The sequence below is a fragment of the Sprattus sprattus genome, assembly GCF_963457725.1.
Source record: "Sprattus sprattus genome assembly, chromosome: 7".
NCBI classification, from domain to species: Eukaryota; Metazoa; Chordata; class Actinopteri; order Clupeiformes; family Clupeidae; genus Sprattus; species Sprattus sprattus.
The window spans coordinates 20,317,597-20,331,251 of NC_137926.1; the positions used below are offsets into that span (position 1 = coordinate 20,317,597).

General features: G+C 42.2%; 2 protein-coding genes across 3 annotated transcripts; one reads left to right on the top strand and one right to left on the bottom strand.

Moving 5' to 3' along the window:
• Window positions 1-838: 838 nt before the first annotated feature.
• ankrd34c (ankyrin repeat domain 34C) lies at window positions 839-2,443 on the top strand (the record flags this gene model as incomplete). The annotated part of the gene is made up of 1 exon (XM_080841506.1): window positions 839-2,443. One exon carries the CDS (start codon window positions 839-841, stop codon window positions 2,441-2,443), a length of 1,605 nt encoding a protein of 534 aa, XP_080697632.1.
• A 1,343-nt stretch (window positions 2,444-3,786) lies between these two features.
• Window positions 3,787-12,081, bottom strand: LOC308367959 (retinol dehydrogenase 12-like). Of its 2 annotated transcripts, none has more exons than XM_080841987.1 (7): window positions 11,823-12,081; window positions 11,197-11,337; window positions 10,642-10,833; window positions 10,218-10,379; window positions 9,910-10,026; window positions 8,098-8,302; window positions 3,787-4,818 (listed from the first exon to the last, which is right to left on the bottom strand). In XM_080841987.1, the coding sequence occupies exons 1-7, from the start codon at window positions 11,896-11,898 to the stop codon at window positions 4,722-4,724; spliced, it is 990 nt and encodes a 329-aa protein (XP_080698113.1). In that variant the 5' UTR covers window positions 11,899-12,081; the 3' UTR covers window positions 3,787-4,721. The 2 variants fall into 2 exon arrangements, with proteins under 2 accessions (XP_080698113.1, XP_080698112.1); XM_080841986.1 differs by having other exon boundaries at window positions 9,910-10,029.
• Between the last annotated feature and the right edge of the window lie 1,574 nt (window positions 12,082-13,655).

The following is a 13,655-nucleotide window of genomic DNA, read 5'->3' on the forward strand; positions in this document are numbered from 1 at the left end:
GAACACTATTAAAAGTGGATTCAAGTAACGCGTCGGAGAGCGCAGGTTTCGTTCTCTCCAAACGCGCATAAGATGAGAGATAAGAACCTAGGAGAGGGACATTTGTAGAGCTCATACACAACACAACTTAAGAGAATGTGTCATTCTGCACGACGTCGAATCTTTGGTTTATAGAAACCGAATTTTTCAAAGCAACATATTTCATAATTAGTCTCACATAAATAAATGACCCCTAGTAATGACACGTCGATTCGTATGTTTGCATCATTTATCCACGTTTTTTAAGTCACATCGAAATGTCAGGATCACTACGTTTAGTCTTAACTGTGAATAATCTGCTATGTTAATGTTTTAGAGAACGTGTATGGATACGTCTCATTAAGCAGAAAACCACACGACATACAAAGTTTGACATTTACCGACACTCTTATTGTATCTCCTTTTTTAGATTTTTTTAAAAACTTTAAAACAAACACTAAATTTAAAGTTCTGTTCATACCTGTGTAATCTCAGATCCAGAGCATGGATGTAGCCAGTGTAAAAGCGCGCGCTGGATATAGATCGCCATCTGGTGGGCTAACAAAGTCAGTATTAGATGCTCTGTTTAATTCATCTCTCATGCTATTAATATCATCAAAAAATCAGACAGTGAAAGAACAGGAAATCATTCCTTTGGAGATAGCTTTCAATGCAAAAATTGTCCTCTTCTCCGTGATAGAGCAAAGCCTGTTATTCAGTGTGAGAATGAGTCAGTGGTTGCAGAGTGCTGTGTATCAGTAGCAGCAGGTGTTTGTTGCATTTGCAGGACTGAGTGCAATCTCTGCGGGCAGTCTGGGTGATGGACGACATGTTGGAGCTGCGGACAGACGGCAACTCGCTGCTGAAGGCTGTATGGCTGAGGCGCCTGAGACTCACCCGGCTCCTGCTGGAGGGAGGTGCCTACATCAACGAGAGCAACGACCGAGGGGAGACGCCGCTCATGGTGGGCTGCATGTCCAAGCACTCAGACACGCAGAGTGTCAGCAAGGCCAAGCTGGTCAAGTACCTGCTGGATAACAAAGCTGACCCCAACATCCAGGACAAGACGGGCAAGACGCCGCTGATGCACGCGTGCATCCACCGGGCGGGTCATGAGGTGGTGTCGCTCCTGCTGACCAACGGGGCAGATCCAAGTCTGGAGGATCGCAGTGGAGCCTCGGCGTTGGTCTATGCTATCAACGCGGATGACAAAGAGACTCTCAAACTGCTCTTGGATGCCTGCAAAGCCAAGGGTAAGGAGGTGATCATCATCACTACAGACAAATCGCCATCTGGCACCAAAACTACCAAGCAATACTTGAACGTGCCCCCTTCACCTGAACTGGATGAGAGGTCATCGCCGACGTTATGTGCCTCCCCCTCTGACATTGAGCTTAACCCTTTGTCTCCGTCAAGCAAAGAGGAAGAGCTCAACACGGTTTTCCCTTACCAGTCTCAGTGGAAATCCAGTTCCAGCACAGCCGTCAGGACCCCCAACGGCCCAACCTCCCCGCCCCGCAAGCCAGCGAACCCCAAACGTGCACGCCTTCCGTTGCTAAAGCGTCTTCAGTCCGAGCCCTGGGGCTTGATCGCTCCCTCTGTGCTGGCTGCTGCTCAAGAGGAGAGCAGAAAAGCCAACTCCGACGAGGACGTCATATCCGGCGTCAATGGACTGTCCATCTCCAGAAGAGCCACCCTGTCACGGACCAATAGCTTCGACGGCAAGGAGATCACGTTCCCTTATGTTGGCGAGCAGCCATCCAAAATCTCTCCCACTTCCCCAGCTCTCCCACTGCCGACATCCTCAAAGGTGTCCTATGAGAGATCGCTGGTCCAGCATCAGCCCCTGGCTCGCCGCAGCACCCTCCCCACTGAGCAGGAGAGGTCCGAAGGCACAGGCCAAAGTGCTTCGGCCAGCCTCAGAGACACAGTGCACAGGAGGAGGCTGGGCCCCGACCACTATGACTCTGACTCCCAGCTCTACGCTGACTCGGGCATGCTCGACTCACCCAAGGTGCCCCTGGAGAGGCGGAAGCTCAACACCTCCCCGCTGGCCATGCTAACCGGCTCGCGTGAATCCCTTGACAGCAACGCCAGCACGTCCTCGCCTTGCACGGCACGTCGGCGTGCGCCAGGCCTGCTGGAGAGGCGCGGCTCGGGAACCCTCCTGCTGGACTACATTTCCCACACCCGCCCCGGACACCTGCCGGCCCTTAACGTCAACCCTAACCCCCCCATCCCTGACATCGGTGCTTGCAGCAAGCCCTCATCGCCCCTCACCATGGGGTTTAGGCCAATAGCTCCGACGGTGCCGAGCTCACCAAAGAGAGGCAACCTCAAGACCAAGAAGAAGCTGGTGAGGAGGCACTCTATGCAAGTGGAGCAGATGAAACAGCTATATGACTTTGAGGAGCTAACCCAGTAGGACTGACTGTCTTGTCTCTCTAGAAGTATTGACAGCTTTGACAGATGTTTAGAACTACATGGAAACAAGCACATTCTGTAAAACAAGGTTTAGTTTTTGTTTCCTCAGCTCTCTCAGGCCCTGAGGCCAGTTTATAGAGAACCAAAAACAAAAAAAGTGAGTTGATGGAGTAAATAAACGCTGTTTCAGGTAGCAGCTATCTCCAGATAGGAACTGGTCCCAATCTGTCAGATACAAAGTATACCTATTCTGGGTCAGGCTCAGACCTCACCTGACCACAGTAAACAGCTATGTAGGGTATTTCTGAGCAGAGCTTGAGACATCTGCACCGAGGAACTAAAAAGAAAAGCTGCTGGGTATTTTTTACTCACAGACCTGAGTGAAATGTTCTTAGTTGCATCCTATTCATGCACATCATCTGATTATCACACTTTAGGGTTATGTGTCTGAGAGAACTCTACTCTCACCACTTGTAGCTATCAGACAAAATTGGAATTGAATGTGCTTTAATGTGATTAATACAGATTTGTGTTATCTACTGACTGTAGTCTAAACTAACCTAGGGTTATGTCATGTTCTGTGTACCTTCTACACTGAAGTCACCCTATCCAACCCATTGAATATCTATTTAACCTAGAGAGCCACAGCACAGCAAAACTATTTGACTGTACATAGCACAATGTCACATACATATCTAGCTACTGAGCTTCACTGTCTGGAGACATGATGGAAAAACTTCAAAAATATTAGCATATCATTTGGGAATAAAAATAATTGTAAAATATGGAATACCATTTAATATCCTTGATAAGTATAAAATGATACAAGATGTTCTGATTAGACAGAGGCACACATGAGGACTGAGTCCTTTTGTTTGTGAAAATAATTATCTTTTCAGTGTTAGTAGATCTTGACAGAAAATGTTACCACTTCCTTATATCATGTGCATATTAGCGTATAAAAATACAACAAACGTAATTGTCCTCCAGCAAAAATCTCCAAAAAGTGTTGGACTACTCGCTAGTTATATTCACAATGCTACTGCAATCATAGAGCCTGAATAAGAAACCACTTCAGGGTTTGGCTTGGTCATACAGGGTTTTCGAATGTGTCACCTTTTCTCGTCCTTGATGGAGCTCTTGTGTTGAGTAAAAGGTTGAATGTTTGTAGCAAATTAGTAAATTAGTGCCTTCAGGTCTTTTTGTTTTCAACAGGTTAACGATGGTTCACCGTAGTTTGCAATTAAAAGCATACAGCTTGTGTTTCACAAAGAAGAGTCACTAGACACGTACAGTGTATTTGTGTAAAATTTGACATGTTGATTTCAGCTGTTGACTCCGCATCAACATATCAAGGAAGTGGTTTGAAGGTTAGCTGGCTAACTAGTTCAAACAGTCTGAAAAAATGTCCTTCTTCTTAGATGGTGAAAAAAGTAATACTCCAAAACACACATTTATTCTGGTGTTAGTCTGTAAACGCACAGCCTAAGGATTTGTCACACTTAGCAGAATACAGATATTCTATCGACAATGTTCAGAGAAGCCATTTGATCTGAAATAAATACTGTCAGCATCTGAAAGGCATGCCTTACGAAACAGATTAATGCACTTTAATGTCTCATTTACTAACTAATACTCAAAAGATCTGAGCAGTTTATGTTTCGAAGAGGATGAAGTAGAACTTAGGTTTTTGGCTATAGGAAATCTGTGATCATAAAAACTTGTGAAAATGGTTATAACTACTTTATGAGGCCTTTATTAACTGTCACTCTAAAACAAATATTTAATTTAAACACAGAGTTAAGGAAATAGTTTGTTCTATATATCCGAGTGGCTAAATAAGGTCTAAAATTAACAAAAATGTATGTACTTAAATAGAAATAATGTGATTTGTGATTTGATTACCTAACATGCTGACCTTAGAATGATAGCGTATCCAAAACAAGTCACACACTGACATACCAGTGAAAATGTGAAATTATCACACGGCTTCCACATGACTCAATAGTGAGACACTCAACTGGTTGTTTGACTCATATTTTCACCATATAATGCATAGTATTTTTGTATGTAGTAGCCTGTATATTTTGAATAAATGTCTGTAACATGTACTACTGTACTTCTCTGTTGTTTGTTATGTCAACTCCAAACATCCAGACTCAAATGATGATGACATTCATTTGTTCACTGCCAAGGGTGAGTAACCAGATAGAGATTGGCTGCATAGACCCGGGTACAAAGCCAATCCAACCCCCAGGGGGGCGCTCTTCTCAGCAGTATTAGGAGAGTCCAACCATGGAGGTACTCAGGTCCCAAAGCCGACTGGCAGCCTCGTCATCCTGTCCCTGGGGGGCTGCAGGTTTGCGCTCACAGTCACTGGAGGTGGGTGGTTAAGTTGCAGGGGTGGGAGACAAAGAAACGTCGAAATTGAAGTCACATCATCATGTGTCAAAAGCTGAGCATTCCAGTCATCTCATAAGTTAACAATACCAGGCTGCATATCTCTAAGCATTTCAGTTGCGCTAGTTTGTACTTGGTGGCCCGAGGTGTCTCACAAAATTGCACAGATTGCAGTCAGCTTGCAGCTGTTACTTGATAATTGTACTCAATACATTGACCTTTAATAGCCGTGAGGTCAGTGCCTGAAATCTGAGCATTTTACACACACACACAAAAAAAGACAACGGGTGCAAGCATACTTTTACAAGGTTTTTTGCACAGGTCTATGTTCGCCCCATAGAGATACAAAGTTGTTCAGTGATAAAGGTGCTTAGCCTACCTGCTGAATATTGAAATATCTTTGACTAGTACAACTGCTACACAGAGGTAGTGAGGCGCACCGTGCACACACAAGACTGGGCTTGTAATTACTATTATATGCTATTGGGAGTGAAAATCTGTGGGATTTAGAGAGGCCCGTGAGATTCAGTGTCACGTACGTGAGACGTGAGAAATGTTGAACAATTCAACATGGAACTGGCCCGGACCTTACCCGGACATAGGTGTAAATAGATGAGGAAATCATTTTTGGCTTATTTGGCCAATAACTCTACTAATGAATGACTGTCTGCTCTAATATCAGGCGAAGTCATGTCTTCTGCTATTAAAAAAACTGACTACATTAACGATTGCTCCATACAGAGCAGGTAAGGTAAGGTAAGAGGGTTGGTAATTGATGAGAATTACTATTTTAGTTTTGAATTAGAATTGCAATCTAATAAACTGCCCCGTTGACAATGCTATAGAAGAATGCTTAGTGCGGCACATTCTATCATATTAACTAAATATGGTAGCAAACATTTTATCTGATACGACTGAAACATTTTGAGTAGCCTTCATGGACACGCATATTATGAATTTGTGGGACTTAATGTCAACAAAACATTAAAATAGTGGATCTTTGAGGTAAAACTGTCATGTAGTAAGCTTTCATTTAAAACCCAGCAAGGTCCAATGGTAAAACACACAGGTTGTTGGCCATAACAGTGACTTAATAGTCTTTTTTACGAGTTACGTAAATCAAATTTTCTGAAGTACAGTCGTATGCAAAAGTTTAGGCACCCCTGATAATCTTTATTACTTTCATTTATAAATTGTTGGGTGTTTGGATCAGGAACTTCTTTGTCACATATATAATACTACATGGACACAGTGATATTTTAGAAGTGAAATAAGGTTAATTAGATAAACAGAGAATATGCCAAATGTATAATAACAGAATTAGACAGGTGCATAAATTTGGGCACCCCAACAGAAAAATCACAATAATATTTACTGGAGCCTCCTTTTGCCAAAATAACAGCCCCTAGAGGCTTCTTATAGCCTCTGATGAGTGTCTGGATTCTGGATGAAGGTATTTTGGACCATTCTTCCTTACAATACAGCTCCAGCTCTGTAAGGTTTGATGGGTGCCTAGCGTGGACAGCCTGCTTCAAGACATCCCAAGTATTTTCAATTATATTCAAGTCTGGGGACTGGGATGGCCATTCTAGAACATTGTAGTTGTCCCTCTGCATAAATGGCTTAGTGGATTTGGAGCAATGTTTCGTGTTATTGTCCTGCTGGAACACCCGACTCCGCCGTAACTTCAGCTTTGTTACAGATTCTTGAACATTATTGTCAAGAATTTGCTGGTACTGAGTTGAATCCATGTGACCATCAACTTTAAATAGATTTCCAGTTCCTGTACTAGCCACACAGTCCCACAGCATGATGGACCCCCCACCTAATTTTACTGTGGGCAGCAAGTGTTTTTCTAGGAATGCTGCATTAATTTGCCTCCATGCATAACACCTCTTGTTGTGACCAAATGTCTCTATCTTTGTCTCATCATTCCACAGCACTTTGTTCCGAAATGAGCCTGGCTTGTTCAAATGTAGTTTGGCAAACCTCAAGCGAGCTTGTTTGTGGCGTGTGTGCGGAAAAGGCTTCTTCTGCATCACTCTCCCATATAGCTGTTTTCTGTGCAATGTGCGCTGAATGGTTGAGCAATGCACAGTGACACCATCTGCAGCAAGATGACCTTGCAGATCTTTGGAGGTGGTCTGAGGGTTATTCTTGACCATTCTGACCATTATTCGCCTTTGCCTCTTGGTTATTTTTCTTGGCCTGCCACTTCTAGCTTTAGCAAGAACTGTACCGGTGGCCTTCCACTTCATAATTAAATTCATCGCAGCTGAAACCTCCAGGATAACTTTTTGTAGCCTTCCCCTAAACAAAATTGCTGAACAATCTTTATTTTCAGATCATTTGATAGCTGTTTTGATGCCCCCATGTTGCCACTGTTCAGAGGAGAATCAAAGAGAAGCACAACCTGCAATTGGCTACCTTAAATACCTTTTCTAATGGTTGGATGCACCTTTCTATGGAATTGAAGGCTTGACGAGCTAACCAGACTAATTCTGTGTTGCATTTTATCAGCATTGAGTAGGTACAGGTATTCAAATCAACAAAATTATGAGGGTGCCCAAACTTTTGCACAGCCTATTTTTCACATTTGATTTAATTTCACACCAATAAATACTGCTACACTAAATATCTTTGTCTGGAAAACACCCCAGCACTCAGTGATAACTACAAAATAAATATTTGACCACTGTGATCTTTTTTGGTGAAGACAGAGTAACTTATCATGCAGCCTTAGAGGGGTGCCTAAACTTTTGCATACGACTGTATATCCTCAGGCTGCATTGGAGTTAGGATGCCCGATGGCCTCGAAATGGACGCTTGAGCTGCTTGAAATTGAGAGACTGCCTTGACATATAAAAGTTTCATCTAACCATACAAATGGGAAATTTAAGCAAAAAAACAGCAATTTGCCTACCTAAATGTTACTTATGATTTGTTGCCGAAGGAACGGATGTAAGGAGAAGACTGTGTAAAATATGTGTAGAGAACAAGCTGATAATGCAAAGTGCCGCTTCTTGTGTGACTAGAGAGAAACGGGACGGCGCTCTTACTTTGAATTTGCTGAGTGATTTGACGAAACATTATTGTGAAACTTGTCAGGTCTGGTTATTTGGCAGCATGGGAACAATGTAGGCATCACAGAAAACAAACGTCACAATGATTCTAGCCTAAATATAATCACTTCCAAAATCAAGATCACACCGAGTCTGAGGCAAATACATAAGGAGACAGAGTGGAATATTTCACCTGTAGTAGAGCCCACTCTCCTTGGCCAGACTTTCCTCCACAGCACAGAAGATGGTGGTCTGTGCTCCTTCTCTGGGCGTTTTGATTAGGTGCACGAGGGGCTGGTACAGGATTCTCTTCCACAGGGGCAGCTCGGGCCAGAAGTGCCTTCCCAGTTCAGTGTGGATGATCCCTGGGTGAAGACTGTACACGGTCACACCAGTGTCTGTGAATGGACACGAAAAACTAAACAAAATGTCACCCACGTCTGACATCAGGTGAGTGAGCCATCTCAGATCCCATGAGTGCTGACCAGAGGACAGAAATAACTGCTGAAAAGGAGATGCACTGCACACCACACAGACACAAAATAGAAGAGGGGGAAATGAAACCCTTTGGACCCTAAATTGAGAGATAAACGACTGGCGGAACCGGCAGCACATGCAGACCGTTGCACAAAATAGAAGAGAGAGGTAAAGGTGTGGTTGAAGGCACTAAGTGGTAGAGCCAGGCCGAAGTTAATCAGTCAAAGGTTTGGTTAATGCCAGCTACCACCAGCAGTGCCGAGCAATCCCTTTAAACTAAACGTGTCACTTGAAATAACAATGTATGAAAATGGCAATATTATTGCTATTGGTTTTGGAAAGGGTTTGCCAAGAATGTTTTTACATGGAATAAAACATAGATAGTGCTTCTTCTGTTGTTTAGAACATTTAAATTCATTGACATTTTCTGTAGCTTGTCAGACTAGTTAAAATGCCCAAGACACATCCTTTCGAACATACTGTTACATTGTTAATCAGGGTATGTTTTCAAGCATGTAAAAAGTGTAATAGTTCCATGATCCCAAATCCAAAATGGCCTATCCCAAGATCCATATAGCCTATCGCATAAACTGGAGAATTTATTCAGACGTAGCATGTAACATTTTTACCATTCGTAACATGTGATACACATTCATTTAATCATCTATAGTCGGCTAATGGAAAAATATTTGTAATATGATATACACATTCAATTAATCATTTGAATTTGTCAACACATTGCAATTTCAATATTAAGCGTATCTGCAGCTATCCTGGCATTCTCTGCTGTGCAACTTGTAACGTAACTATTTTCTATGGAAGCAAAACTTTTGAGATAAAACGCAAGAGCAGCAGTGACCATTAGCCCACATGAATGGCCAATATATGAAAAATGGGAGGTTGTGAGCTATTTTTATGTTGATGGATTTGAACACCTGGACAATCCCGGATTCAATTTCCTCAGGTATTCCGTGGCGGCTGTACCAAAAAAAGCGACATTTTGTGGAAACTGTTCTGGTGTGGCGTGGCATTTCTTCTACTGCCTTAGTCTAATCAGGTTAACCATCTGAATAGAAATAACAAGAAAGGTCATTATTGTGTACTTACATCATGGATTACATGTGTTTACTGTTGACTGCATTAAAATCTCTTCGCCGGTCAAGATAGATTATTGTATTAACCAATAACAGAGTTTGCTCTTTTTCGCCAGATAGATTAATCAGGAATGGGCAGGGATGGTTTGTGATTGGTGTGCAAATGTTCCCTGACAGAGAAGGATATCTCGCCATGCCTATATTCAAAATCCATGCCTCTGCGGAATTTTGTATTTATCGTTGAACAACCTACTTAGGGAGTTTCTGCCGCCAAACTAGGGGCCTTTTGCCTTCTGGATAGGAGATAAGGTGAATGAAATGTCATGGATTCAAGAGTGGCTATCTTCTCATGTCACTGAAATACAGTACAAGTTTAAAGAACACACATCTAGGGCAAGTAGAAAAGCTTTTTATGGGTAACTGATGCGGTTTACCTTGTAGTCTCTTGGATAGCTCTCTGGAGAACAGCACATTGGCCAGTTTACTTTGCTTATAGGCCTTCTGGGGAGTGTAGTCTTTGTCCAAATTAATATCGTCAAAGTAAATCTCAGCTGCTGGTGAGAGAAACACAGTTATCAATTCAGCACCTAAAGAGTACCCTTCCACAAAAACTGTGCAATATAAATGCAAAGTAGAACCGTCAGACCAGTTTTAAGCCAGGCATCCAGAATGAGCAACGAAATCAATCACAAGTCTGTTCCAAGAGTGGGACACCGGCAGCAGGATAGGACAAACCACAGACCTCTCTCATGAGCCAGGCTGGAGACATTAACAATGCGACTCGGTGCAGATTTCTTCAGCAGGTCCAACAGGCAGTTGGTTAACAGGAAGTGGCCTAGGTGGTTGACCCCAAACTGCATCTCAAAGCCATCCTCTGTTTGCCATTTTGGGCAGCTCATGACACCTGTGAACACCAAGCTACGTTCAACCAGCACTGAATACCTTTGAATAACTACACAGCCAGGGCCATGAATCAACTGTGAGTTAATCAAAACAAATGGTTTAACATTGTTATGTCTTTAAATTTGTGTGGGACACTCATTGGAATATGATTAATCTAGTGTGTTTAATAGAGGCAAGCATAATTTTATTATTTAAATATGACCCTCTTTCTTACATAAAGCATAAGAAGAGGCCACTACTGCCCTCTGGTGGTACATAAATACCTGCATTGTTGATGAGGATATCCAGTCTTTCCTCTGTCTCCAGCAGATCCTTAGCCAACTGTCGAACTGACTGTAAAGACGCAAGGTCCAGCCTTTTCACCACTACATTGCCATTACCACTTCTCTCCCTGATATCTTCTGCAGCCAATGTGGCTTTGGCCAAGTCCCTACAAGCCAAGATGACACGGGCTCCTGTACAACAACAACATGCGATGGGAGATTCAAGTGTTTGCTGACATAACCAGTGCACTGTCAATTGTTTAGTACAATTCTTCTACTTCTTCTTCCTTTGCGTGTGCAGTGTAAATGTAATGACATTCGCAGACAGTTATGCTGTCTTTTGACTGGTTCATACAGTCAGACCAAGAAGTCTGAGTATGTAAAGTCAATAAATATTCAAAAAACTTTTGAACTACTGACTAAGTCCAAGTGGTAGGCCAAGCTCTACAAGTAATACCCATTACAGAGGCACAACTAATTTGTAGGCTTTGTAACTTGTAATATGTAGGAGCATGCAAGACAGATGTAAGGACCATCAGTGTCAGGATCCCTCACCTCTGCTTGCCAGGTCTGCCGCAGTCTCTTTTCCAATCCCTGTGTTGGCTCCTGTAATGAGGACGGTCTTCCCATCCAGCCTTGTTAGGCTGCAACAGACCCCTCCTGCCTTCCATCTGCGCAAAGCATACAGTCCCAGCCCTGGCAGGCTGGTTGGTATCAACATTGATCTCTTTGTGGTTTATATTAGTGGTGGGGTGGTAATGGAAGTGATACAAGAGATATTACCACACAATCATCACAAAGAAGCAGCCTATTATGTTTTTGCAGTAATAAGGTTTTGTGCTGGATTTATTAGCATTTCATTGTGGTATTACAGCGGGGTTATGTCGAAATAGCAAACAAGGTGTCATAACAGAAGACTCAGATATTGTGGGGCAGCAAGCTATCTGAGCTTCAGGTTGTTTTAGCTCTGACATTAGCCAATACATTAACTATAAAAGCATTGCAAAATAATCTAGGTGTGCTATTTCTACTACCTATATTGGGGAAATCTTATGTTACTATAACATAGCGCTACTGATATGAGAGGAGTATAATTTCAGACAAGGGTTTACATGATAAAGAGTCCCTACCACCTGAGAACACATTTGGTTATGTATGATTTGAGATCAATTAAGGCCTACCTGTGAATGTAACCACTGTTATTCCAGTTGAATGGTTATAAGCAAAGGTCCTTACTGCTCTGATAAAGTTTTGCATAATGTTGTAGCCCAGTAAGCTCCAGCTTACGTACAAGAAACTTATCCTGTATCAGAGGAGTCTTTGAAGGTAACCTGGTGGTGACAGGGAAGTAAAGATTATCTAACGAATCTTACATATCAAATGAATCGTGGCTTTCACTGTCGGTGTTTGGTTCCACGTCGGTGCGCCGGTACTGCCCAAACTCATTCCTTCTTCAGTGAAATAAACACTGTAACGTACGCACGCTGTCAACCAAGATAACGTGCTATCATGACCGTGATGTAACAACCTACTAACAACGTGCGCTCAACGGAAACAGAAACGTATGGGTGTGACGCGTCTTGAAATGGCTACTGATTGGCTCAGATAGATAATGCATTGAAAACATTAATGGTATTACAAATATAACTAGAATGCGTTTCGTGAACGAACTGCGAGAGTGTGCTTGCTCTGTGACAGAGAGAACAAGTGCCTATGAATTAACATGTATTTACATCTACTCAATCAGTGTAGTGGGGCCTTCTTCCAATATATTTTAGCAAGCAACCAAGCTCAACCATTATATTTTGGCTCCACTGACGTTTAGACATATGAGGGTATCTCAGAGTTTCGTTATACTGACTTACTGAGCTAAGTGAATTGTTGAAATTGCTATCTTGGTAAAAGGAAACATCTCTGCAACAATATTAGAATGAATGCGGTTACATAGCCAGCTTTACTTAAAGTTTATTGTAAGATAGGCCTATATGTTAGACTTAATGCAGTTAGAGTTAGTCTGTAGGTGTAGTATCAAACGTAAGCAACACTTTTACTGTATAGATAGAGAGCACGTGTATCACATTGGTTTATAGTCTGTCAAATCAGTTCTAGTTATTGGTGTTCGTTGCCATACAAAGTTAGTCTTCTCTTATAAGCCTAGGTAGTACATCTGATTAGAGCTAGCAACCATGAATTGCAGATTAAGGGGTCCCCTATCTCAGTGTTCATTTTGGCAGCTATTTTTAGATTCAGTCTTAAGACAAAAATGCATATTAGTTTTAGTCACATTTAGTCATAGTTATCCTTCTTAGTTTCAGTCTAGTTTTCGAAAACTCATTACAATTTAGTCTAGTTTTAGGCACATTTAAAATTCCATATTATAGCCACATTAAACTCATTCCCTTCCCTTCTCAGGCCCAGGGACCTCCTGTGTTGTGTCAACTGCATAGTAGTCTAGCTTGCAGTACTTACATTGTGGATGCAATTAGTCTCCAAGATACAGATCTCATGCCTACAGCTGAATTCGAATTTGTTTGTAATAAATAATCGAATGTGATGATGAAGTACGGTACGCAGCGTCTTAACTGAAGCTCAACTTAACTATTACAGCAGCTAGCTTGCCGATTAACGCTAACGCTAACTGAAAACACATCGGAACACAGTGGCTAGCTAGGTAGCTAGCTGCTAATAAGTAACATATATAAGTAACACATCAGCAGTAATGAATCAAGTGTACTGATATTAAATGTACTACTAACATGCCATTCTTAAATGAAAGCCAGTGACATGATGGTTACGATTAACGAGTTAACGATGGATACCGACAATTAGCATACCTAGCTAGGTAGCATTACCATTGGATTTCAATGGCAGTTATGCTAGCTCTGGCTATCCAGTCAAAGGAGCCTTGTTTCTGGACACGTATCACTTGACGAGCGAGGGCAATACAGTCATCTGGAAAGTTTAAAATGATACTAAACGAAGGGAAATCTACTGTATGGAGAATTTTCTGCTCA

What these genes read in the sequence shown, in the direction of transcription:
- LOC308367959 (XM_080841986.1), bottom strand. Translation starts at nt 11,898, where the DNA reads ATGCAAAACTTTATCAGAGCAGTAAGGACCTTTGCTTATAACCATTCA. An exon ending in AACAGTGGTTACATTCACAG is followed by an intron (nt 11,338 to 11,822) that starts GTAGGCCTTAAT and finishes CCAGCCTGCCAG; the next exon opens with GGCTGGGACTGTATGCTTTG. An exon ending in TATCCTCATCAACAATGCAG is followed by an intron (nt 10,380 to 10,641) that starts GTATTTATGTAC and finishes TGGTGTTCACAG; the next exon opens with GTGTCATGAGCTGCCCAAAA.